Source organism: Salminus brasiliensis, chromosome 17 (genome assembly GCF_030463535.1).
Source record: "Salminus brasiliensis chromosome 17, fSalBra1.hap2, whole genome shotgun sequence".
NCBI classification, from domain to species: Eukaryota; Metazoa; Chordata; class Actinopteri; order Characiformes; family Bryconidae; genus Salminus; species Salminus brasiliensis.
The window spans coordinates 28,721,468-28,748,971 of NC_132894.1; the positions used below are offsets into that span (position 1 = coordinate 28,721,468).

Here is a 27,504-nt window from a genome sequence, read left to right on the forward strand (position 1 = left end):
ACATTCATCATTGCTTTCTCAATGGGCATTGCATGCAAAGACCTCATAAATCATACATGTAAATCATATACTGTGCATATTGATCACATTCTGCTTTCGAACTATCGTTGTTCCTAATAAAACCTCTCCATATCACCAAGTAAATAAAAAAAAAGTAAAGTTCTGGTCTGTTTGTGTCAAAGTGTCATTAAAGTATGCTGTGCTGCATGTCATTAAAGTGAAAAAGGCTTGAAAAAAGGGCTACCGTGTAATTACCATCTTTATAGCATTGTGAGGTAAATTACAACCTCAAAAGCGCTGCATAATTGCTCTTTTTCACATCAAGAAAGTCAGTGAGGCATTTATGGCTGGTATTAAATGAGACTTGTTAAATTCTAGGCATTCTGAAACGCTTCAGACTCACTTTAATAATACTCCGGGCACTGGTCCATGCCGGCTTTTAGTGTGGAGGGAGCCTCATAAAGAGCCAGCTTGCAGTGGGACCACCTCAAATAATCATATCTGCTGAGTGAAGCTGTCTTTGTGGCAGTATGAAGCCATTATTGCGACTGTCTATAAGAGCTGAGAGGCCTTGAATATCAATAAACTTACTCTGAGATAAGCAAACGAATCTGTGAGAAACTAATAGGACTAGGAGTCCAAGCATGTGCAGGTGCATGTGTGTGTGAGTATGTGTGTGCGTTCACCCTAATAGATGTGGAAGACTGAATGCTGCCCATCTGTTGCACTGTGTTTATATGCTGCACTGTGCTCATATTACATTATTATATACAACTAAAATACATTTTTGTGTTGTCTCTTCCTTATATTCCTTGCATTAGTAATTCAGAAAATTTTAACAGAAAACAGTAACTCCTGCGTCAGTTGGAATTTGCGATGGAGTCATATTGGTATCAGCAGAAAATTGTTTTAAAAAAATATCAACACCAGATTGTTGACATTTGATGATGCATTTATTATTTTTTTTTTCTTTCTGTGTAATGTCAGTACATTTAGGTAAATGCCAATTTATACATTTTATATAATCAATGTCATGCAAAAATCTTTTATCAAAATCTTTGCACATTTTGACATTGTTTTACACTTTTTAAAAATGTTCCCTTAAAACAGCTTTAGAATAATTTTAATGGTAAACTGAGTGTAGTAGAGAAAATGTCATTGTTATTTCCAGAATGCTACTACACTATGGAGCTGGTGCTGGAGATGAAGCTACACTAGACCTCTTGCAAGAATTGTGTAATACTGAGTCCTTTTTGTTGATAATCCTGTAATTTAACTCTGACTACTGTGTCAGTCCACATCTTTCCTTCACTTTAGATGTCAGACTGCCTGGCAGTCTGTATCTCTCAGCTTGTCAAGAAATGCATGTGTAAAGTATGTGCTCCAGGAAGGTCTTGAAGTGTGATTTGCTGCTCTACTGTAGTGGAGTAAAAGTGTATTACACTTCGCGACTGTATAATGCATGATGCTGCTTTAAATCTATCACAGGATGGCACCACACGCATATCTAGACAAGCGTCCAGGTTCTTTTCTGTCCTGGCACCAAAGTGGTGGAACGAGCTGCCCCTGGGTGTCCGAACGGCCGAGTCACTCGCTGTCTTCAAACGCAAACTGAAGACCCACCTCTTCAGAGAGTATTTGGACGAATAGTTCTATGGTCGCCTTATTGTATTATGTTTAGCAAAGCTTAGAGGTATCTTTTGAATTATTAGTCTATTCTAACTAGCTAAGGCTTTTCTTGGGTAAATAGCAAAGCACTTTGTAAGTCGCTCTGGATAAGAGCGTCTGCTAAATGCCATAAATGTAAATGTAATGTAAATCTAGATTAGCTACAGGGAGAATGCGCTTTGTTGCGTTGGGCTAACGCGTTATCAAGCAGTTGTGTTTTCTGTCACTACATGACAGACGCAGCAGGATGACTCATATGTTGACTGAACACAGTTTTCATCCGAAAGAGAGTGTGACTTCATTCAGAGCACTGTTTGGAATGTATTATTGTTTTTTAAATCAGAGTAATGATTAAGTGCGACTGACGCTTGAAGCCTACTGCTGTCCATACATTGCATTTTCATAAATTCTTGGCAAATTTTTCAGCATTCTTAGATCAAGTTTAGAGCAAAGGCACTGTGAAATCAGGTTATTAAAGGGAATTAAAGGTTGATTATATTCGGAAATAGCTGCAATCTTTACATATTGCGTTTTCAAGTGGTTATGAAGTGACAGTGACAATATGCAGATCTGTCCACAAAAATGTGGATGTATTTCTCAATTTACAGTAAAACTACGAAGCCTATGCTAAAGAGTCATAACTAAGATAGACCAAAACAGAACTTCTGTTGTAATGGCATTCCCTCAGGATGAGGAAAAGTGGGTGCATAAAAGTGATGACAGGCCTGAAATGTACCAAGCGTTGGTGTAACAAACTACATCTGCTGTGAATGTCATTCAAATAATTATGTCATTCTATACGACACTCTGAACATCAAAATGAAAACAGAATGCTTTGGAGCCTGAGTGAGAAGTACTGTGTTCTTTTAATGGCTAATACGTGACAACTAACCTCTCCAATTATGAAAGTGTCTAACTATTCCATAAGTTTCATCATCTCATGACGCCCATCCTGTGTTTAAAGTCACAGACTCTAAAAAGCAGAAGCAATGACAACTCTTTGCAGTCTTACCTTCGTGTCTGTGCAGGCTTTGCCTTTCTTGTACTCCTTGTGGCTGGCTCTCTTGTCCAACTTGATCCATAGGGCTTTGGCTTTCCAGCAGGTGAGCTTGCTCTTCAGGCTGCTGTAGAAGGTGCTGTGCTCTAGAGGATCCAGCTCCAGGTAGCTGCACAGAATGTTAAAAGCCTGCAGGGTGCTCTTACAAGTAGATGCCTGGACAAAGTTCTCAAAAAGCTTCCCTGCTTGGCTCTTCTCATCCTCTGTCTCCCCCATCTTTCTTTATGTGGGAGTGAGAACGTCAGGCTGGTGATAGCTCTCCCTTTTTCTTCTCCTGTTCTCTGGTAGAATGTGGTGGAGGAGCTTAGCCCACGCCCTGGACCCTTAGTCCTGCCCTATCTGAAGAGAGGAGAGAGCACGGTCAGTCTGATCTCACAGTATAGGAATTTAAGGCAATTTTAACAGATAAAATGGCACTAAAGTAACAGAATTAGCACCATTTTTGGCAAGGAAGAACCACTATTTTAGAAGAGGGCAAAATGATAGAACCCAAAATGATAGAACCCAATCACATTGAGTCAAATTCCAGGTATTTATTATTTTAGATTTATATACCAAAACAGACATATGGTGTAATTTGTAAGGGAACTTAAATACAGCAACAGAAACTCAGTAAGTAGAAAAACAGCTGAACGACAAATGGGAAAGTCCCTTAAACATCTAAAATCTCAAGACAAACAGAGGGAAAGAGACCAGACTTCTTTGTGGCCTGTGCCAGAAAGCTCCACGTTTTCAATCCCACTAAACAGTATAATAACAGCAGATTTGCTTAGTCCATCCCCCTTTGACTGGTTCCCACTTCACTAGAAAGCACCTGATTTACCAAGAGAGCCAGCCCTGCACGTTCTGCAGACTATGCAGAAAAAAACTGTTTGTCTTGCGGCTTTTCCCCACTGCATGAGAACAGAACAGGGGTGCATTTTTTGGGCAGACAAGGACAGCTTGCTGCTCTGGTAACACACCCTGCCGCAGTGTATTTTTAGTTCAATCCCTTCTACGATTTCAAAGTCTCACCGCTTCCTAAAGATAATACACACGTTCAAAAGGGAGACACGACATAGTTGAAATACTGAAGCAAGGACAGCTTGATAAATGGAGTGTTTGTAGAGACTTAGGTTGTTAACCGCACATTGGAGGATATGGAAGCCCTGCAGAGTGTGAATGACACTGCCAGTGTGATTATGCAAATCAGCACCAGATTCCAACTGCTTCATTACTTGCAGAATCATGCAGGAGTTCAACTCTGACTAAATCATATTGGCAAACAACAAAATCACCTAACTCTCATTTGAATATCAAAAAAAAGGAGTGTCCAAATAATGGGAGCACATCAAAGCAGATGTGGAAAGTCTGTGGAAATGCTGACCTTACTTTTGCAGGAGAATACATTTTCTCCAAGCTCTAAAAACCAGATCTCTTTGCTTCTGTGGTGAGGAGCATCCAAAAAGCTTGGATATGAACAGTGTAAACTTTTGGTCATTAGGGTCGTTTCATGTCTCTGACATATGTTAATATTGCTCATTCCTCATGGAATCATGGAAAAGCTGAGCCAAGAATCCTGGGGCCAGGGAAACCGTGACAGTATTTCATCATCCTCAGTGTATAGTAACTGCACTGACGCAATTTTGATGAGTTGCAGAATGACAAAGATTCTCCCACATCAATGATTTTTTGTTGTCACTACAAACTAAAATGGGTGAGCGCATGGCAGTGAGCAGCAGTCTAACATCTAACCTAGCTTGCTTTTAATTGCATTGTTACATGATTATTGTTTAGCAAAACTACAAGCATCCACATGTGGGGAGTCAGCTTCTCAGAAAAGGTCTTCTATTCAGGTCCCTCACAAGGATGTGTTTGTGTTATTCTTATAAAAACTTATAAAACTTATAAAACACGCTGCTTTGTTAAGAATAACTGAGTAGCAAAATAACTGTCAGATGTTTGCAAATATTCCCACCAAACTAATTAAACCTTGTTTTCCAAGTAGTGCCTTGTTTTCCAAGCAACGGTTAAGAAGTTATAGATAGAAGTAATGATAGCATATGCAGTTAATTCAACAACTAGTTGCAACTAGTTGTTATGCTCTAGCAGATGCTATGATGTTATATGATGACAGGGTTCAATACCCAGGCAGTCAAGCTGCCACTGTTGGGCCCTTGAGCAAGGCCCTAACCCTCTTTTTTTAGACGCTGCAGCGATGGCACCCCAATGCTCCGGGTACTGTGTATGTATGTGTGTGCTCAGTAGTGTGTATGTGTATGTTCACTGCAATGATGGGTTTAAGGCAGAGGCCAAATTCCATCTGTGTTCCACAACAATGCTGAATATGGTTGTCTTGTCTTGTCTTGTCTTGCTGGGCTGTTCCAAGTGGTTGCTACACTGCTGCTAAGCGATAACTATGGTGTCCTAAATCAGGGGTGCGGAACTGGGGGCTGGAGACCAGAAGTTTGCTGATTTCCCTGCTCTAACAGACCTAAACATGGCAGTTAACAGATAAGTAAAATCAGATGAGGGTTTGGGCAGAAAAAACACAAAACTGTGAAGGAATCCAGCGCGCCTAGACTGGAGTTCCCCACCACTGTCCTAGATGGTTACTTTGCTGTTCCAAGTGCTTGCTATGCTGTTACAAGCAGTTACAATAGTGTTCCAGGCAGTTGCTATGTGGTTGCTGTGGTGTCCCACATTACCCGGATGTTACTATATGTTTATTTTATTATGGTTGAAAGGGTGTTGCTAGTGTACTAAAATCATGAAAGCACAACAGGGGCGCACAAAATTTAGCCAATCAAAAATCTTTATACAAGTACACTATTCCTGATCACACCAAACTTTCTGGATATGTAATGGTGTCAATATCTAACTACGGGATGAGTGGCAAAAATTAAGCAGTGAATTGAAACAGAAACACTAATTACTATTTCAGATAAACTTAGTTAAAAGTATCCCAAACTGTACTTTCCATAGTTGGCCGCATGAATATGTTACAAATAAAACATTGTGTGCTGTTCTATCATATTTATTTTTATTTATTTTCATCATCACTGGATGAGGTAGATTTGCAGCCACCGCAGCAGCAGCAGAGAGTTCATGCTGGAGCTGGTTTCCGCTCATCTTTTCAGCGCACTGTTTTGCAGCCCGTGGCCTCTGAGCGGGGACGTGTCAGCTCATGTGGCATGGGTGTTAGATGAACTCCCCAGAGAGACAGACAAGCTAACACTCACCCAGACTGCATTCCAGCGCACAGATGCCTGACATAGCTTAGCAGCAGACACACCCTCCCTCGGCTCTCACTGGCTGCGACTCAAAGACACAGGTGTCAATCATGAGATGCACCTACCCCTGAAGGGTCTCATTCCTACGTTAAGGGAGCGTGTTATTATGACAAAGCGAGGATGTGCTTCCACGGTGACTGATAGAAGGTTTAACAGAACAGGGTCACAGTTACTTAAATTAGCCTGTTATGCAATGTGTGAAAACATTAACACCTGAACAGGGCTGACTACTTTGCATTACACAAACAGCAGTATTTGTGCAGTCCATTTGAATATCTCTAAAAGAATTGGGGTTAAAAATAAACTGATTGACAAACAGCCACCAAAAACATGCAATTGGTTTACCACAAACATGACCAATGGTTTAAAACTAAAACTCTAGGAACCAGTTTGAATGTGCAGCTATGTCATATCATTTACCACAACCCCAGGGTTTTCATTTCTGGCTTCATAGATGGTACCAAATAGCTATTAGATCCATCTGAGGGGCAGCCCTCATGGATTAATGAAAAGGTAGCACACGCTGTCCTCATAGTTTGCTCTTAGGGCTGAGGCTGCATTGTGCTGGCTTAAATGCCATGACTTCACCATCTGACAGAATGGAAAGCGCCTTTGTGGGCAGGCGGCAGTAGCCCACAGGACACCAGTAAAACACACGTTTGCACATACGCACACACACACACAAGCTCAGATACTCACACACAGAGGAATGAACATCAAAGTAAATGTTGGCTACACAGTGGAAAGTGGCTGTGATAACCTTAGACTTATAAATGGAAAGAATGGTGGTGGGATCACTTTAAGAGCTCTGATTAAATACTGATTATGCCTGCTCATATCATCGGTGGTTAAAACAAGCCTCTCAATCTTTCTAGCATACAGCATATAACAATATAGATTTTAGAATAACTTGCAATAAATACTAGACTACTGAGAAAAGATACTTTAGAAAGGATAAAGATATTTACCAAAGTAGGCCTACTTACTTTTCAACATTATCTGTCAAGTTCAGTGGTTCTATGGAATGGTAACAACAGACCATCCTGGGCAGTATACCATATCTATCAAAGAACACACTATCAGTTTTCTTCAGAGTGTAAGAATTCCAAGCATTTGAAATATGTACATGTAAAATATGCACAGCAACAAAGCTTTGTTTAGTCATCTTGATGGCGTCTTGATGATCCCATTCGTCTTACGTGACTCAAAAAGGAAAAAAACAGATGGCAAAGATTGTGGTGCAGGGTTCTGTATGACCCAAAAGTAAAACAAATTACAGATACACTTTACATTAACTATCTTTAAAAGATTTGCAGCATGATGTGGAAAACCAAGTCCTGTGTTGCAGCAAGAACACTTACAGCAAAACCATGACGAAACCACCTCGGAGTCGCGTGTTCCAATCCTTTGCCATCAGAGGGCAGAGTCTGTGTGAGCACAATTGGCTATGCGCTTTCTGGGTGGGTAGGCAGCGCACTCTCCTTTCATCACTCTTAAAGTGATGTTGGGTGGCACAGGCATCTATTATCTGGTGGGGATGAGCATGGAAGCCCACGCTTTCTTCCAAGCATTGCTAGGGGACTAATTTGCAGTACAAAATTGAGAGAAAAAGTGGATAAATTTGACAAATTATTACAAAAAAAAGAAACAAGGCGAAACTTTAGCATGGTGTGAAACTGCTAAAACTGCTAGTAGCCTTCTTTTATACTCTGTTTTAGTTTAGATAGCCAGCTGTTTTCTGTTACTCCCAACACCAGGTATGAGTTTTTATTGTACTTAGCCAAGCTAACTATGCAAAGACTAGCTAGAGGGGCTGAGCTCGAAGACTGTCAGGCGTATCGTAGAGACACTGATAGCGTTGAATTGTGTCATGACCAATTAGAAGAGCCTGCTCTGCTGGGTACCTTTCCCACTAATCATTTCAGTTTTGTTTTTGGTCATTCTTTCATACTAGGTAATACAAAAGGCCAATAAATCTATATATTTTTGTAACACAAAAAATATAATTACTGGCATAAAACAAAAAAATTCAAGAGCATTCAAAGAGCGCTGAAACTAATTACGCTCACACAAACAATTTACATAGGAAGTCTTTTGTGAAAAATGAAAGCATATGGCTCTGCTTAAAAGCAATTTAGCTCTGCTTTCACTTTTGGCAAGTAAAGGACGCACCTCAGTTTTTGGCATGAATGAAGTAATGGCAAGGAATTAACAAGGCCACACTCCACTCAAACTGACACTCCACACGCCATAGGAGCACAACAAGCCTTGCACTGTTTTTACAGTGGCACGAAACCCACCATCAGCAGGCCAACAGCTGGGAGAAAACAGCTTGTGGATACACAGTCCTTCTGCTGTTGCTGGAGAGCGCTTCCGACTATCAGCCCAAACAAAAGGAAGCTGATGTCAGTGGGGAAGCAGAGAGAGCTGGGAGTTACACGTAATGTGCTTAATTGCTGAGAGCGATGAAGAAAACCAGGAAGGAACCCCTCGGCCCCCACCCCCTCCCGATATGCAAGGTTCGCACATGTGAGCGGCACGACAAGGCACTGAAAACATTGTTTCCCAGCGTCCTTCTGGACACAGCCCTGTCCTGCAAACTCTCTCCTGTGTCTTAGTGTAAACTGGCCACTTCTTCTCAGCCTGGTGCCAAAACAAAGGGAAGTCATCTTGGACAAGAGAGCAAACATTGTGTTATCTGGCCCAGCCAATATCATCGCTCTAGCAGGGAGAAAATCGTTAATTCACACAGAAGCGAGAGCTCAAGATGAGAAGCAGCTGTGTGCTGTCTGAGAGGCTGTCTGACCTTCTCAGTCGGTGAAGCACACACTCTCCTCTTAGAGTCCTCTTAGAACCCAGATTTGGACAGAGCCACTTAGGAAGGAATACAACTGTCCAATTCTTTAAAGGTTAAGTTTAAGGACTCTTGGGAGGTCTAAACTATCTATTTGCAGAAAACAAATGTGCAAATGGTCCATAAAAGTAATGAACCTCATTCACTGCAGTGTTCTATGAAATGTCACACAGGTGGTTGTCCTAAGACTAATGAGGCCTACATGCTCTCACATGACATCTTTATAAGCCTAATGTGTGACCTAAAATCCAAGCACTGCCTTCTGACAAAACGTCCTGAGAGATACAATAAACCATACAAAAGGGGTACCAACTGTATTGTCGCTTAGTGTAGTGCAGAAGATGAAATGAAATCCTGTTCTAGTTACACACCTTCTGCTAAGGGCGCTATGGATCAGCTTGCATTACTGCTGCTGGGCAGAACTAGAGGGCCAGCAGAATGGGTAAAGGAGATGACATGCTCAGAATAGACAGGTTTCATGTTCTGGGAAGAAAAACATATGATCCCAAAGATCTCTTTAAAACCTTGTTAAGCGAAATGTTCATCACAACATTTTAGGCTCCAGGGAAGATTTTGGTGAATTCTTACAACATAAGTGATTTGGACATAAATCTCTTCAACACCTGAAAGAATACTGCAACACCCATGTGCTATGTACATGACAATACAACCAAAACTAACCAAAACCTAAACTGGCACACTGTGTTCAGTGGCCATGCCTCAAGCCAAGTGTGGTGGATGTGCAGGTCTTCTTTGCCAAATATGTTTTTAGGAAATAATCGCAGTTTAAATCAGAAAGATCATTCAGTCCTAGTTTGGCCCAATCCTATACTGCCTAGGCTGGTAACCCAGTCTGCCAAGCAGAACCCCTGACCTTCGTCTTCCTCTTCCGGACCCTTTGCCAAGCTGACAGACAGGAAATATAGACTCACTTCCAGAAACAAAGTCTGAGGAAATGCCCCAGCTGAGGAAAATCAAAGTGCGTGAGTCCCATCTAAAACACTCAAACACTCCTACACAGAATTGTGCTGTGTTTAATTGTTTTAATCCCAAATTTAATCCCCAAGTACATGGTTTAAGACTCAGACAGGAATAGTTTTACATAAGAGGGTGGGGCAATGTAATTACTTATGGTATATCCCAATTGGAATTGTAGCTATAGCAGTCATTTACGGACTGTCCACTTCAGGCATCAGTAAAGATTTTGACACCCTTAATGACCCGTAACAATAATTCCAGGTTTTATTAAACCTGTGTGCATTGACAACTGGTAAATGTTTCTTTGCATCCTGTGGAAAACAAATACATGTGGAGGAGTGAAAGCAGGCGCAATGACACAATTCAAGCTGATCATACAAGTTTGTGGTAATTGTGAAAAAAACCTCAAGCATTGAACAAAGCAACATTTAAATCCTGAAGATTTTTAAGGATTTCTTGGAGGAGCATTGCTTTTAACAGCTTTGGTGATTTTTTTCCCCCTACATTGAGCCTATCCCTCCCATCTGTCATTCTTATTCTGTGTGAATCAGTAATTAGCATAACAGGCGTTCTGTGGAATTAAACTTCCTACGTAAAACTAATCCAGTTCAAATAGAGATTTACAGACTCATAAATACTTTGCTGACTACTGTATATTACTATGTTGGGTAATTGTGTGCTCATGGTGAGAAATATGGTGCTTCAATTCAAGGATAATGGTTTTTATGTGTGCCAAGTGTCTGAGCTTGATAAAGCTGGCTGCAGAATACTATGAGTCTGTTTTCTCCACAAACCATGTGTTTAAATCAAAGTATGGTTAAACCACTAATTACAGGCTGGGACGCTGGTACTCAATGCTGTTTTTTCACTCAAAAGTTGACTGAGACAAAAAAAGGCAATCAAAGTTGCATCAGAAAAAATTACTGAATTCATAAGGAAAAGTGAAAAAACATAGAATCATTACTTCAGTCTGACTAGAATCACATCTTTCCGCACATCTAACAAATACAAACCAACTTTACCAAGTATGTATTTTGACTGGGTTTTTGTGAGGAACCCAAATGAGGAGAGAACACATTCATAGTCATTATTCACAAGCAGAGTCTTTGAATCAGGCAGATAGACTTTCAAAGGGTCCGGCCATGAAAGTAAACCTCTACAATGACAAATAACTGCTGCCTGCCTTATTGACATATAGCCTATGTATGTACGAAAAGTTTCATCTCTTGCCAAAAGTCATTCCCAATGATAATACAACCGTGCTTGTATCAACATGGCAGTGCTCCTGAACAGAAATTCCTCTGTCAATAGAAACACATGGACTAACGTCTGAAGAATGAAGACACTGGAGCATAAACTGTAAAGAACTATGAAGCAGACTGTAAACAGAGGTGCCTGGTCTAAAATACGCCTTAAGACTGATGCTACTCTACAGCAAAGAGGCTAAATGCACTGAGAATTCCTGATGAAATTTCAAATGGAAAAAATAATTTAACGTGATTTTTAGGAGAACAGAATTTGAGCGTGTAAACCAGAGTGAACTTTTGAGGAAAGAATCTAAATGCAGCCTCTGAACTGATGAACTGGGTATGTCTGAGGTGGTAAGTTAGTAATATGTGCTTTCAGCCCACTCTCTGCAATAAAGCAAAGCTTTGAACCATCTGGGGAAAAATGGAAAGAGGTGGTGGTGGAAAGAGAGAGAGAGAGAGAGCAAGAGAGAGAGAGAGCAAGAGAGAGAAGAGAGATGCCATGTCGCAGAATGCACTAGTCATTCCTTATTCAGAAGTGGGTGGAAAACGGCACAGTTTCTGAGACTGACTCTGATTCCCAGACCTTTCCAAACTGCAAGTTTCCAATAAGACAGCCATTCAATTTCCAATTAATGGGTCTAGAGATGGCATAACTCTATGCCAGACATAGAGTAACATAACATATAACGTAACCACTTTTGATACAGAATTCTTCTATATAAAGGTAAAGGTGCACGTATTTGTCACTGTACAGTGTGGACTGTACAGCGAAATGTGTCCTCCGCATTTAACCCATCTGGTAGTGAACACACACTCACACACACACGTGTTAGGGGCAGTGAGTACACACACACACCCAGAGCGGTGGGCAGCCAACTCCAGCGCCCGGGGAGCAGAGAGGGTAAAGGGCCTTGCTCAAGGACCCAACAGTGGCAGCTTGCCGAGCCCAGGAATCGAACCCACAACCCTGTTATCGACAGCCCGTAGCTCTAACCGCTGAGCCACCACTGCCATATTAACCAACATAGATACTTACATAGAACTTTGAAGTGGGAAGTCTCTGCTAGTTTGTCTACTTCCCTCTAAAAAAAAAAACAGGTGATTCTACAGGCTTTTCTGCTCGATTCTGCACCACATTCACCAAGTGTCCCACCCACCAAAGACTACTGAATGTTAATACGGAACCAAATTTCACAAACACAAGTTCCACCCAGAAACCTTAAGCTGTAAGCCCTTAGCAAGTGGATTTGCATGGTACTATTGTAACCGTAGTTTTGTAGTCACTCCCCTGGCCCTCGTCCTCCCTATTTTCCCCTCTCTCTCTTCACTGCAAGTAGAGAGAATGGCATTTTACAGACATTCTGGCCTTTTTCCATCTTGCTCCAAAACATGAAGTTATGGTGGATTGGATGGGGATGGTGTGGGACTATATCATTCTATGTGAATCACACTGTAAGCTGCATGACTGTCTGTTTAAATACAATTTTGTTGCTTTAATCCAGTTGTTCTAAACTATGAGCTCCAAACCACCATGTGATCCATGACTTTTGTATACCATTACACCCTTACTCAGTAATTAAGTTGGTCATTTAGCTAAGTTAACAGGCTCCAGCAATATCAAGAGACAGGCCCAAGTGAAGAATATTTAAATGTCTGGAGAGCTGCTATGAAATGACAAATCTCCCACCATTAGCTTGATGTTAATGTTACAGGCAAATCCCTGTTTCTCTGTTGAAGGCCAGTATTATCCTAGTGGGTCTAACACACTCAGAAGCTACTCTTGAAGTGAATTACATGGTTTCTGTGTTAAACACTGCCATGCAGTGACATGCTTGCCTGGCTCATGCCCACAATTCAGTCACTGTATGTGGTCTGTCTATACTAGCTCTAAGATTTTTAGTGGCATGAGAGTGAGGTGACAGGCCTCAAATATTTTGGAGTGATGTCTCTGTTCAAACTAAATTAGAAGGCATACATCAACTGCTCTGTATTTGAAGAAATTTCGAAAAAAAATAGCCACAGGAGGGCGCTACTGTAGTGTCAAAAGAAAGTTACGTTTAACCCCTTAACGCAGTAAGGCTTATTACACACTAATAAGCATAATTTTCATAATTTTCGGGCCGCCAGAAGGCTATAGGCTGTTTAAGGGGTTAAAGCAAATCAGAAGCAAATCAAGGAAGTGGTCGTGGCCAACATAACTGTGCCCTTTTTACAGCAAGTTTGAATGTGTTTTTACTGCTAAGCCCAGCTGTCAGCCACTGGAACTCCCTGATTGCTCCTGCAATGCTGGCGAAGATGAAACCAGAAAGTTCATGTGAATTGCTTTTTTGCACATCAGTTTAGGAGCATGAACTGTTAGATGAATGTCGTATATAGGTCACATTTAAAATACAGTGTTAACAGCCTAAAATTGGATTCGGTGAGAAAATTGGATTTGGGCCAGTTGCCTTAGATTTACTTTTTCTTTGATGAGATCCAATGCCATATCTGATCCAATATTTGCTGATGGAACATCTATTCTCTATTATCTTTTTATCTCTGTTGATATCGGCACTGAATGCCTGTGCTGACATCTTTAAAGACTTGAGAATGTAAGGCTTCAACAAGTACATTTCACAAAAAGTGCAGTGTCCCTTTAAAAGTCCAGAGAGTAACCCATGGTGTTATCCATTTTCTCCTCTCTTCACTGGTTAACATCTGATTCGGTTTCCCAGCAGAAACAAAGTTTCCTGCCGAGCAATCCTTATGAAGACCATTTCTCTTCAGTAGGACTCTGAGGACTGGACTGGGCTGGACTCAGAGACCGCACTCTAGTACTTCCTATTTCCAGCTTCAGTCCATCATTCATTCCCCTACTCCGGTATTTCACAACACCTAAATACACCTGTGGCACAGTTACGACCCATGACTGCAGTGCTGAAGGCATTTAGGTTGTGCAACTCTGTCCTTAATAACAGTCAGTGAGGGAGAGGCAAAAAACCCTGCCTTTGGCTTTTATGATTATGATCACCACAACACAAACAGACTTTGACATGTAAAACAGGAAGAAAAATCAAGACTATAACAACATTATTGCTGTGAAACTTAAAGCAGTATGTTTTTAATGTCTCAAACCTTAATAGAAAAGCCTGTCTACAACCATGTAGTCTATTAGGTTGGTAGTAGAAGCAAAGTATACCAATCTAAGTGTCAATAAACATAGAGACGCTCCGATACCACTTTTTCCATTCCGATACCGATACTGATACCAACTCAAACTTAGATACTCAATAGGTGGCTGTAATCCCTGATATTTATAGTGTTGCACTTTTTTATATTTTGTCCCAAATAATAAATAAGCTTGAAAGAACAGCATTTACTGGTTGAGTATCTGCACATTTGAAAAGTTTCTCTAGTTATGTAAAAAGATACTAAACTTCAGTGTCTGGCCTTTAAACAAGTTGCTGAAACTCAGACTTTGGTTTCAGGACCAAAGAAATAGCTACAAGTGCTAATGTAGAAGTTTAATTAAAGGTCTGTTTAATTTTACTGGTTGTTTAAACGTTTGGTTTTACAAACACAAACAAAAATGTTCTATGTAAAAAATGTAGCAGATAGGCCTTCAGTAAGCTTCATGGAATCGGTGCTCTCTATTGCAGATACCCATACTGTGTGTAAGTGGCAGTATCAGCAGCTATATAGCGCTACATAGACTTGAGCTACACTACTCTACATTATGGGCTGTTCTCTGTTACCATATAACCTCGTATCTCCAAAAGAGCGACTCGAGGAGGAGGAAAAAGATTGATTCCAAGTCATATTGGAGCATTTCTATTGGTCCATTTATCGCTACCTACGTCGAAATGTAAAATTAAAGCGGATTAAAATGGAAATATATGTTACGTTTTTTTTTTAAATAAATCGATATAGCTATAAGTTACACAAAGTTTTCAGACAAATTAGTCACGGGTAAAGTTAACGCTACTGAACCTGCTGAGACAAGAACACTACGGCTAAGTGAGATGGGGTAAAGACAGAGAGTGATGGGTATAGCTATTTTAGCTAGCTAGCTTGGTAATATTCTGTAAAGGTTAGCTAGCTAATTAGGACCGGCGTTAAAGTAAAGTCAAGGCAAAGCAACCTGCCGTGCTGACCGGCATCAGTGAGTCCACACTCTCGGTACGGAATTCGTAGCTAACTATCTTGTCTTAAACAAAATAATGAATAAACCGTTTCTGAATCCGCTTTACTCACCGTATAAACAGCCGTTAACGTCCGTTGGTTCACCGAATTCAAACCGTCGGGTGTTTCACAGCGCGAGCCTCGAGCCACCGGCTCGCGCGCGGAGGCTACTGGGTTTCTGAACGAGCCTCAGCGCGCGCGTGGAGAAGCTCTTGCTGCCAGGAGTCATGAGGTGTTCGATTCAGTTTGACAGAGCCGATTGCTTCGAACTGCAAGCTTCGTTGAACTGAAATTCTGATTCAGTGATTCACTGATTCATGAGTCAAGTCAAGTTTATTCTCATCTGCTCTGCTGTACAGGCTGCAGTGAGTTTGTCAAAGAGATTAAGCGTAGAGGTTGTTGTTGTTGAGAGGTTAGGCTTTGTCACTAAGTTGTTTTCTAAATACGTATAAACAGCAAGAAAGAGAAAGAATTTTTAGAAGTCTTCAGCTTATAACGCGGTCGTAAACATTGCACATTGTACAGTTTGATTCACTGTATTGATCCAGTTCTAAAGAACGACTCGTTCACCAGCCAGACAGATAAATCTTCTAGATATGATGTTCAACCTAAGAAGGTATGATTATATTCAGGAGAACGGTTTATCTAATATCTGAAAAATAGACTTCTACATCAGTTCCACAGATTTACAGGTATGTTTATCTGCCATCGGAATTTCTCTTGAGTCAAAAAGTAAAAGTACAAATCCTTTGGAATTGCCCTTAAGTAGTCTCTAACTGCGAAAATAGTTACAACCCTTCTGTCCTTCTGTGGTAGTCACACAAAAACCGTCCCTGCCCTCTCCCAGTCATAAAATACACAGCAGCCAACGGTCGTTGAGGATTTATTACCAGACTTGCCCACAACCCCATCTCAAAAAACAGAGGCGTGCAGCTTAAATCCTACCGCACTTATAAATCATTATTTTCCACAAACGAATGTTTTTCCATTTCCAAGTGCTCAGTAATCTGTCCTGGCTCATTTGGACATTTTTTATGTGGAAATGGCGCCACCTGGTGTTTCACAGGCAAAAAGCGGCACACCGCCGTGTAAAGCCACTGTTTATGAACTGGGTCTGGGAACACTTCAGCTATTTCAGAATGTGAACCATCTAAACCGAAGTCTAAAAACGACTGCATGTTCTGTACCCTGTTACAGACTTATGCCACACATACAGAATGATATTTGTAATGATTAATAAAAAAATACCCATGCTAATATAAACTCCATCCATCTCTGGAGCGGAATTATAAAACTGAGGGAGCGTCTTAAATATAGGGAAAAAGACCAGAGAACATACAGATCATCTTTTTTCTTTTTTCCCCTAAATATGTCAGGATCTTTTCACCACTGATCCTGGAGGACCACTGCATAACACATTTAGTGTTTTTCTGCTTAGAAAGTGGGACAGAAGGAAACAGAGGAACAGAATGAGACAAAAAGTGATATAAGAGGAAGTGGAACAGGATAGAAGGTGGGATGGATTGGAACAGGAGGTTGGATGGAGTGGAAAAAAAAACTTGAGCCAGGACAGTGGTCGGAAAGAGAAAAGAGGAGGTGGGATGGAGAGGGGAAATGGTGTGGCAGATTAGAACAGGAGGTGCAATGGGGTGGGACAGGAGGTGGGATGTAAAGTAACAGGAGTTGGCCCATGAACTTGGACAGAGAGTAACAAGGAGGTAGAATGGAGTGGGGGAATAGATGGGACGGATTGGGGGGGCAGAAGACGGAATTGGGTGGGACAGGAGGTGGGATGAAGAGCGAAGTTGAACAGAGTGAAAAAAGCAGATGGAATGGAGAGGGAAAAGAGGTAGGGCGGATTAAGGCATGAGGCGGAATGGGGTGGGACAGGAGGTGGGATGAAGAGCGACAGGAGTTGGGACAAAGTAGAACATGAAATTAGACAGAGTGAAAAAGAAGGAGGAATGGTGTGGGACAGGAGGAAGGATAGAGAGGAAAAGGAGGCGGGATGGAGAGTGATAGGAGTTGGGACGAAGTTGAACATAAAGACAATTAGACAGAGTATAAAAAAGGGACAGATTGGGGTATGAGGCAGAATGGGGTGGGACAGAAGGTGGGTTGAAGAGTGTTAGAAGTTAGGACAGAGTAGAATAGGAGTTGGGCCGAGAAGTTGAACAGAGTGAAACAAGCAGGTGGAACGGAGAGGGAAAAGAGGTAGGGCGGATTATGGCATGAGGCAGAATTTGGTGGGACAGAGTAGAACAGGAGTTGGGCCAAAAGTTGGACAGAGTCAGTTGGACAGGTGCATTGGAGAGGGAAAAGAGATGGATTGAGGCAAGAGGCGGAACAGGAGGGTGGTGGGACAGGAGGTGGGATTAGGAGTGACAGGAGTTGGGACAGAGTAGAACAGGAGTTGGTCTGAAAGTTGGACAGAGTCAGTTGGACAGGTGGATCGAAGTGAGGAAAGAGGCGGATTGAGGCAAGAGGCGGAGTGGGGTGGGACAGGAGGTGGGATTAGGAGTGACAGGAGTTGGGACAGAGTAGAACAGGAGTTGGTCTGAAAGTTGGACAGAGTCAGTTGGACAGGTGGATCGAAGTGAGGAAAGAGGCGGATTGAGGCAAGAGGCGGAATGGGGTGGAAAAAGGTTGGAACGGAGAAGGACAGAAGACTGGACAGAGTGGGAGAAGATGTTGGATGGATGGGACGGGACACGGAACATGATGAGACAGAGTGAAGGGCTCTGCATGACTGTCTGATAATATTCTAATCTGTATGATAATACTCAATGGTCCTGCCCCAGTTTATTTCTATCAGGTAAGCCGGTAATGGACTGATGAATTATTGAGTAATAATAATAATAATAATAATAATAATAATAATATCAAGAAGAAGAAGAAAACATCACAAATGAAACATCTGGTCTATATAGGCGGACCAGCCTTTGCGTGAGAGCGAACGTGCGTCTATGTGTGTGTGCGTGTGCGCGCGCGCAGACACTCCTCCGCGTCGCGCCCATATTCGTCCGGTGCCCTCGTGGCTCAGAGCCCCGAGGGCGCAGCTCTATTCATCACATCGTCACCGAGTCGCGCACGCAGGAAGATGCATGTGCTCGAGCTGAGCGTGTTCGTGGCGATTGCCGGAGCCATTGCACCTCCGCAGACGGTGCACGAGGAGCTCAACGCCACTGTGGAAGCGGATGGAGCGCAAGGACAAACGGCGCTGGGCGACATGTTCAGGGAGGTGGAGGAGCTGATGGAGGACACGCAGCTCAGGCTGGAGGACGCAGCACACCAGGTGCAGTATGCATTGCACTCGTTACTTTCCATGGTTGCACAGGATGCTTCTCGTGAATTGCATTGGGGGATTTACCTGTGTTACTTTGACTGCTTTTTAAGCGTTGCACACGCTGGAACCCACAGGTCAGTTTTTTTGTGGCTTCGGACTAATGGAGAAATAATGCTTTAAATGTATGTAGGCAAATTTAATTAGATGTACATCACACCTAAAGGAGAAATCAGATGTGTGTCCTGTATAGATAACATTGATATTTGTGCTATTGTAATAAATTGTAATAAATCCAGTGCATTGGTACTGTCAGCACTGTGCCCATAAGTTTAATGAGATGCAAATTAGGCTATGTAAATTACATTAAAGGAATATTTCACTAGACATTTCAATGTACACAGTTTACCAATGCCCCAAAATATAGGCAGGTAGCTTAGACACTTTTATTGCCTGAAGTTTGCTTCTTTAGTTTTGCACTGAAGCAGTGAGGCTAACACGGCGTAAAAGTAATGAAAGTCTTTGTCACTGAAAAATCCTAAATTGTATAAATTGCTCTGTGAATCAAACGTCTCTTAAAAAGCCGCCTTGACTAAACACTTCATTTTAGGAGTCTATTCAAGATTCCAGGTGGTAAGGTCATCCTGCCTCGCTCATCAGTAAGAGATGGAGCATGAGCATTGACTTCCTGAGAGCTGATATGCCACACAACACTTTTCAGCATGAGGGTTTTTTGGTGTTGGTTTCTGTGATCTATGAGCAGTGGGTGATCATGGGGGCGGAGCTTCTTCTGCTGAGCTTCTTTTTTTCCCCCCAGATGGACAATGAGAGTGCAAAATCCAGCCAGCATGCCCTGAACCTCACCTCGAATTACAGCAACGAGAGCGGTTCAGACATTGTGCTGGGAAATCAATCCGCTCCTGCTGAGGAGAAGATCGATAAGGTAGGTTGGCAAGGAGGTCACCTGGAAGATTCTTGACATGATTGCTTCTAGTCCTGCAGCTTACAGCTGCTTTCAGCACAGTACAGGAACACTAAACAGCTGCGCAACCACAACCACCAACGACTTTTACTGTATTAAAAATATTAGCCACCCATTCAAGATGATGTACACACAAAATGGGGTCAGAAGACCACTAGCTCTCATTTTGTATTGGTTCAGAACATATTTCCATGTGTACTTGCAGATAACAGAGAATAGAACCGAAGAGATCCGCATCACCAGAACCATAGCCCAATCGAACGGCAAGGAAAATGAAACTGATCATGTGAGTAACATGAGCTATTGTAATTTATATTTTTTTAGAAGCATGTTATTAAAAAAACAAACAGCATTGTCAATGCTGAAACATATTTCCAATGGGAAACCAAATCTATTTTTATTTGTACCAATGACACCTTCAGATCTTTGGCTGTCACTCAGGGTTGTTTCTTTACCTCATTGATGAGTCTCCGTTGTGCTCTTGGGGTCATTTTGACTGGGTGCCCAAATTGTCTCAATTTGTATCACTTTGTAACCCTTTCCAGCTTTATGAAAATTTTTGATCGTAGCTTCTCTGAAAACTCTTTTTAGCAAGGCATGGCTCACATACGCCTATCCTTCTGATTCGGAGCAAACTTAAAAAACTTGAGTGGGTTTTATCAGTCAGAAGCTCTAGTCCAGACCTCCCAACTCATTTCTTAAGAAGACTCCAGGTATACTAACACCTGACTCCAGTTAGCTTTTTTGAGATCATTAACTTAAGGGTTCACATACATATATCCACTAGCACTAGGCTTTTTTGGTTGTTCTCAATGAAGACATGACATTAATATTTTCTCTCTTATTATTTTAGGCACATTATATTTGTCAACACACTTGACTTAGATGAGGATCAAATCACATTTTATGACAAATGCAGAAAAATTAAAACATAAAATTCCAAGGGGTTTATATTAATTTTTCTTTCCACTGTATTAGGTTGGTGGTCATCATATTCTGATATGACTGTGGATTTCAAAATAAGACATTGCAAAGTAGTGGGTGAGGTGGCACATTTTCACATTGCACAAAATTCACAATATGCCACAATATTTATTTCTTCTCTTATTTTATTGAAATAGATAAAAATAACTAGGACCTAAATACCTTTAGCCCACATCTGTCAGGATCAGGAGTATATCCATTTATTCACATAGTGACATCCAACCAGAGGACGAATGACAAAAATGAGCATTAGCATCTTTGTGACCGTGAAAGATTATTTACCACTTAAAGATATCACTCTATTTACCTGGTTCTAATATTTTATGCATTTCTATATTTTACATATTAATGATGAATGATTTTACAGATTAATACCAAGACAAATAACAACTGTGTATTTTCTTTCAGTTAAAATATGTAACTACCTATCCTTTTCTTATAGACATATCAGCTGTTAGCCAAGATTTTAAAAGTGTTTAATTCATTTGCACTTTTGTCATGTCTGTATCTTAGTGTGTTCAGTTTCAAATTACCCAATTAAACAGTAAACCACTTCTTTCTATCCTGCAGAAGAGAAATTGAGCCAAGTCTCTTGTATCAGTGAAATCTTGATGTGGTAAAAGCTCAAAAGGAGAAAAATGCAATGTTTACCTTAGCATTTAGGGATGAAAAGCTTTTTGTCCTTTGCTTCAGTGTCTGGGTCACCTCCTCTCGTAAAGATAAATATTGCACAGATCGTGTGTCAATCTCACATCCTTCAGGATTCTCTTTGAACTTTCCACAAACTCGCCTGTACCAACCCTCTGCTGTTCATTATAATGTGCTTAAATACATGTTTCTCAGATTTCTGTTTTATAAAACATAAACATTTTGACTACACTCCTACATGCATTTATGACAAAAGCACTATGATAGCATTATGGTTACAATATAAAGGCTTATTATGGAATCAATCCTTTAGCATTAGTCAATCGTGTCACATATGTAACATTTTCTCAAGCTTTTAGCTCAAATATTACTCCAATTTCTAACCAATGACCAAAATCCATGATCTAGTAAACTGCCCCTATCGCTGGCAACACTAGAATACTAGCACATCTCCTCTGACACATGTGAAGTCAGCCACCGCCTCTTTTCGAACTGCTGGCGATGCAGCATCACATCACCAGATAGCCTAGCGCACTCAGAGGAGACATCAGAGCTAACAGACGTCTCTGCTGACCAATATCACACTAGGAGTGACGTGGGGAGCAAGTGCCATCAAACCGCTCCTGAGGGAGCAAGGGTTGTGCTCTCTCTGATTCTGGCTGCTAATGGCAAGCAGTGTGACCCAGGATTCGAATCAGCATTACTTGAATCATAGTGGCCTCGGATGACACTGGACTACTCAGCGACAGTGTAATCAGTTGGCCCACCTAGCCAATATTTTTTAATGACCCAAATTTGTTTCATCCTGAATCCAAGTATGGAGGTGGAGCTCAGTAAATAGGGCTTATTCCTCATTTTAAAGCACTTATAAATAGGGCTTATTCCTCTCCCGCACTCTCTCTTTCAGGAGTGCATCATTGATGAGGACTGTGAGAGGGGCAGATACTGTCTCTATGAAGCGCAGCACTCTAAATGTCTGGCCTGCAAAGAAGTGGATGCGGTAAGAACTTTTAAGAACATCTGACCTTTACAGTGCAGCCCACAGCTTCCCTCACTTACACACAAGGTCTGGTATTTCACATTGTTTCCCCACCCAGACCTAGATATCCTGAAAGTGCTGAAGAAAACCTGTACACTAGAAAGCCCTCAGCTTCCTGCTCTCCAGCAGCATGATGCAAGCGAGCCTGCATTATAACTGCATTGCAGTACCGCCACAAGTGCATCTGGAACGTGATATGAGGGAGTTTTTCCTCTCCTTTGGGCTTCACTTCAAAGTGCACTGCTGGCTAAATAAAAGCCACCTCCTCTGCTCATCTCCCCTTACGCAGGACACAGAGAGGCGAACAGAGAGCAGTGCGGTGAAGGACAGTTGAGATCACCAGCTAGAATACTGATGCGCACTTGGCAGCAAAGCTGAATTCCGTTCAGTTGCATACGCTGGCCTGTGGCCAGCCTTTACCGTGCATTCAGCCCGCAGTTGATTTATTTATCATTTGTGGGCTAAAAGAGGAAGAACAGACATGAACTAAGTTGAATTTTTTAATGAATTCAGGAGGCTACAGCTTCCCAATTTGGTGCATATCACCATTACATGTATGATATCTTGAAATCTGTTGGTTGTCAAAATACTTTGGACTACCCCAGAATTGGTTCACAAATTCTTCCTCATACATGCTGTGTATCATTATTATTAGAAGGGTTGTTAGAAGGGCTGTAGTCAAGACCACCTTTGTTAAGTCCAGGACCAAGTCTAGGCTGAAACCTTTTTTAAGGCCAAGCCTTAACTATTGCTAGTCTTTTGCTAGTTCCAACCTTGATGATTTGGGAGAAAACTACTCTACTTTGTGGTAGGAAGCCAGTCACCCCTCTGATAAGTGAACCCAGAAATGATAGATGACTGGGCTAAAAGGGAGGAAATGGGGTGGTAAAAGTGAGAAGACTTATGTCGTAAACACATGAACAAGGTGCAGATGGAATTTATAGGGTGTTAGACTTTGGAGGAGGGGCTTCATGCACGTTCCTCATCCCAAAATGTAGTTATTGCATAACACCACTTAACGTCTTCCAGTCCAAAGTTCTTGGTATTATATATCGTCTAAGGCAGTGTTTTTTTATGTGTTTTTCTATACCCAGGGTTCCCGAGCATCCTTGAAAATCTGAAACAGCTCAAAATATATAGAAAGTCTTTTCAGTCATGGAAACTCCTTGAAAATGAGACATTTGCCAGAATCACCCTGGAAATATTAGTGAGATACTGGAGAAGTTGAGCTATTGAGCCACTGAGGTTGCAAATTTTAGCTACTGCTGCGCTATTTACTGAAGTAGTTTGTGATGCTGCACTGACATGTCAATAGATACGACACATGTGCAAGCTTTCGCTGTGTTCATGACTTCTAATCTAACTTGCAACTTGACTTACTTTTTACACAGTCATATCAGAATATTACGACCACCTACCTAATAGTGGGAATAATCACTCTTGGCCCTGAAGACTCCAGCGAGACGTTGTGGCATGGACTGTATTAGGTGATGGAAGGTGTTCCTTTTAGAGGTTAACTGGTCCACAGTGGTGCACGATTGCTCTTTATTACTTGCAGGAGTTGTCATCTCCCTTTGGCATCAATGGCTCCTGGGTCACCACAGTTGGGAGTGCCCGTGGGAGGCACTAAATGTACTAGATGTAATTGATAGCTATACATAACATACTTGTCTGATAAAAAAAACAAACAAACATTATGTCTGATTCAATGAATATATGATGCATCGGATCAGAAGATTCTCACTTTTTGCATTTGGATCGTAGATCTGCGCTAAAGATGAGGAGTGCTGTGAGGGACAGCTGTGTGTGTGGGGTCAGTGCACCAAGAACATCACCAAAGGCGAGGCGGGCACCATCTGTGAATACCAAAGTGACTGCAGCAGCAATCTGTGCTGTGCTTTCCACAAAGGTACTACTAGACTTGTAAGGGAAATAAAACTCTGAATCTTATTTCCCTCAAGTAAATGTGTTTGGAATAAGAATGATTCCTGGAGGAAATTACAGTAATTTAGGCCTAGGAGATTTCAGTCATAGCAGAGCTCTACCTCCATCATTTTATTACCACAATGGCCTCTCTCAGCGATATTGCCTCCTGTAATAGACCAGACATAAAAGCTATGAGAGCTGCAATGCAGTTTGAAAGCACTGAGAGTGAGATTTAAGAAATCATCCTGAATATGTTCTCCCCGTTACAGCTTTTTACCTCTCACTTACCCACACGCCTCTCTCAGCTCTGCTCTTTCCAGTGTGCATCTCTAAGCCAGCAGAGCGCGAGCGCTGCATGATCTCGGCCAATCATCTAATGGAGCTGCTATCATGGGATTTGGAGGGCGAGGGGCCAAGAGAGCACTGCCCTTGTGCCGGGGAACTACAGTGCCAACATTTGGGGTAAGACACTGCGAACAAGTTCAGGATTATGTTCACTTTCCAGGATGGCGGTTAACTCTCTGTAAGATAAACAAGAAGACAGCCACCACCAAATAAAGTTAAAGCATGTTTCTACTCTTACTTTAATAAACAAGTGCCTGGATAGAAAGCCTGTCCTGCTCTGAGCACTCGGTGCTTGTTTTTAGAACAAACTGAACTTGCAGATACTACAGTCAGTATCTGTGAAGCTACAGTGATTTACAGTTTGTTAGGTTGCACAAACCTGAGAAATTGCCTAAAGAGTGCTACACAACCCACTAGTTAAGCCTCTCCCAGTCACATAGTGCTACCAGTAAAGTTATATCAATAGGACTCTCTGGAGCAGATAAACCTACTGGCATCATGCCTAATACCAGAGGTAAGCTAAAGGGGTGTAATGCCCCCCAGCATTAAGCTGTAGAGCAGTAGATCAGTGTTCTCTGCGATGATGGTGGTGATCAATCCATACTTTTGGGATAAGTTGGGGATGAAGTGTGGTGGCAATTATCCAACAATCAAATCCTCACAGCCCTGCTCCAAAATTCAGTAGAAAGGCTTTATTGTAAAGATGCAGGATAAACTCTTTTTAATACCTCTAATTTCAGAAGGAACCATGAAAAAAGCAAGTGTCCCAATACTTTGGTCCATATATCGTATTTAATAAAAGGTCAAGTCCTTTCTAGTCATCTGTCTCAAGTCTAAGTCTCAAGTCATGAAAACCAAGTCAAAATCAAGTTGAGTCTTAACTCAAGTCATGGGACTCAGGTCCGCCACCTCTGGCTACCAGAACTGGGAAGGTGAAGCTAGCATGTGCTACCTCTGAGAAGCACATTAAGCCAGCCAGTCATCTTCTCAGACTGTAACGAATACAACACAGCACTGTCCAGTTATGCCTGTGGCATTCCCGAGGCTCAAGCTGCCAGTGATGGGGCCAACACTTAGACAGCTGCCAGCAGCCAATGGACAATTTCAAAAACAAACCTTAGCTAGAATTATTTTGCTATGGTGTAGCAAAACAGACCTCACTTATATTGAGTTGGTAACTCACAGAGACACCTCAAACAGACAAAACCTTCAAAAGGTAAACATCGATAAATGTCCTACTAAAACAAATTCAAATAGGATAATGGTGAAGGTATAACTGTGAGGCTCCCTTTACATCCAAAACAACAAATATATAGTGGTATTAACCTGACATGACACAAGTATTACAAAGTGTTATAAAGGTTATGGCTAACTAGTTCAGCAATGAGCTCTAAACTGAAAGAAGACTTGCCATATCCAACATGCCCTATAAAAAGGGCAGAATGCTTCATGACTGTGATCTTAGAAGATCTTAGAAATAAAACTGGAAAAACTGAGAAATGTCACACTTTAATATTTACAATATTAAATATTACACGTTTATACAAAAAGGCTACATTGACACTGTATCTCCAGTGCAAAACATCTTCTTCAGTGTCTTGAGCATGTGTGCTGAAATTCATCTTGTCTCTCTCTCTCTCTTCATTAGCCGTGGCTCCTTGTGCTTGAAAGGCCAGAGCTCTAGCGAAGAAGACCTGACAGACGCTCTGTACTCCGAGATCGACTACATCGTCTAGGCTGGAAGCAGAATCTTCAAGGTTGAAGAATCGATGACCCCATCTGCGGGTTAATAGTGATCCTCTAGTTACCTTTAAAGTCTGCACTGAACTTGAATACTTCATTGCTCTTAGTCTTAGCGGTGAGCTGTGCACTCTCTAGAAAACCACTACTCAAACCCAGTTCAGCCACCATAAATGTACAAGCTACAGTCTGATCTCCATGTCGCGCTTCAATGCTGCAGTGTTCAACTTATGCGCAAGACCATGGCTAAAGCAGTAGATCTTAGCATGGCTTGTGCCCATGTGTTGAAACCCACGTAGGGCAGAGGGAGAGCAGTGTAAGCGGTTGTGTAAAGATGTATATATGAATAAGGCTATAAGGCTGAATGGGTACCATACTTAATCTTCCTATTTATGACCGCAGACTAGCCTGAATCCAGCTCTGCAAAGCAGAACACTCAAACAGATATGCGGTCTTATAGCTGTGAACTTGGGAACTTTCGAAAGTGAATAAAACATTGGGAAGTGTTTCAAGACTTGTGGCTCATTTTCAGGGGCAAAATTTCCTTAGTGAGGTAACAAAGGCTGGCGCTAAACAGGTGGGTATATGTACTGTGAACGTGTTGTTTTCTGCGGATATCGACTCAATACCCACTAATCCAGATATGCCACCTCTAGCTATAACAGAATGGGAATGCAGAAGTTCATATCCACTTCCAGTGCTGTTAGAAAATAATAACAAACATTAAGGAACAACCCTCCACCACCCATCATCTACCTTTAACTCTGTTAAATCTCTCTTTCCTAGCTCCACTTATCATAGATGCACCGGGCTCCCTACCTACCAAGCAGAAGCTACCTGAACTCCAGCCCAAACTTCTCTGGAGGTTCTCTCCTCTCTCTTCAGTCTCCTCCCAAATCAGCGTATGCCGCTGCCATGGTCCGAACCTTAAAACTGTGATCCAAGTAGACATTTCTGCACAATTAAAATCCAACTGCGTAATATAATTGCTGACAGCTTCATCATATTACTTGGAATAGGCTCTCATTTTACATTGACGTCTATTCAAAGTTGCCCATTTTGGAGACTTTCATTGACAGCAAATATAAATATATATGTGTGTGTGTGTACTGTATATATATACACTTAAGTTAAAAATAGCCGCATTGCTATTGATCAGTATTAGGTGGTGTCAAGCCATCTCATCCATTGTAGTCATCAGTACAAATACGTATTTTGTGACAAAAAATGTTAGTTGATTTAAGATCATATATATATATATAATTTCATATACAGTAGTTAGGGCAATATTAGAAACAAAATTCCAGACACAATCAA

The 27,504-nt window shown here is 41.5% G+C and overlaps 2 protein-coding genes across 12 annotated transcripts in view; one reads left to right on the top strand and one right to left on the bottom strand.

Moving 5' to 3' along the window:
- Positions 1–15,465, bottom strand: part of mical2a (microtubule associated monooxygenase, calponin and LIM domain containing 2a) — a 47,791-nt gene extending 32,326 nt beyond the window's left edge. For all 9 annotated transcript variants that reach the window (XM_072661035.1, XM_072661028.1, XM_072661027.1 and 6 more), the window contains exons 1-2: positions 15,313–15,465; positions 2,681–3,064 (exon numbers count right to left, since the gene is read on the bottom strand). In XM_072661035.1, coding sequence (XP_072517136.1) covers positions 2,681–2,941 — 261 coding nt within the window. In that variant the 5' untranslated portion in view covers positions 2,942–3,064; positions 15,313–15,465. The remainder of the gene's footprint in view (positions 1–2,680; positions 3,065–15,312) is intronic.
- A 2,801-nt stretch (positions 15,466–18,266) lies between these two features.
- On the top strand, positions 18,267–27,152 carry dkk3a (dickkopf WNT signaling pathway inhibitor 3a). Of its 3 annotated transcripts, XM_072660707.1 has the most exons (8): positions 18,267–18,535; positions 19,341–19,466; positions 19,711–19,791; positions 22,045–22,137; positions 23,941–24,085; positions 24,408–24,564; positions 26,096–26,204; positions 26,974–27,152. In XM_072660707.1, exons 1-7 carry the CDS (start codon positions 18,341–18,343, stop codon positions 26,181–26,183), a joined length of 885 nt encoding a protein of 294 aa, XP_072516808.1. In that variant the 5' UTR covers positions 18,267–18,340; the 3' UTR covers positions 26,184–26,204; positions 26,974–27,152. The 3 variants fall into 3 exon arrangements, with proteins under 3 accessions (XP_072516808.1, XP_072516807.1, XP_072516809.1); XM_072660706.1 differs by lacking the exon at positions 26,974–27,152 and having other exon boundaries at positions 26,096–26,701; XM_072660708.1 differs by lacking the exons at positions 22,045–22,137; positions 26,974–27,152 and having other exon boundaries at positions 26,096–26,701.
- Positions 27,153–27,504: the final 352 nt, after the last annotated feature.

What these genes read in the sequence shown, in the direction of transcription:
- dkk3a (XM_072660707.1), top strand. Translation starts at nt 18,341, where the DNA reads ATGCATGTGCTCGAGCTGAGCGTGTTCGTGGCGATTGCCGGAGCCATT. An exon ending in TGGAGGACGCAGCACACCAG is followed by an intron (nt 18,536 to 19,340) that starts GTGCAGTATGCA and finishes TTTTCCCCCCAG; the next exon opens with ATGGACAATGAGAGTGCAAA. An exon ending in GTGCTGTGCTTTCCACAAAG is followed by an intron (nt 24,086 to 24,407) that starts GTACTACTAGAC and finishes CGCCTCTCTCAG; the next exon opens with CTCTGCTCTTTCCAGTGTGC.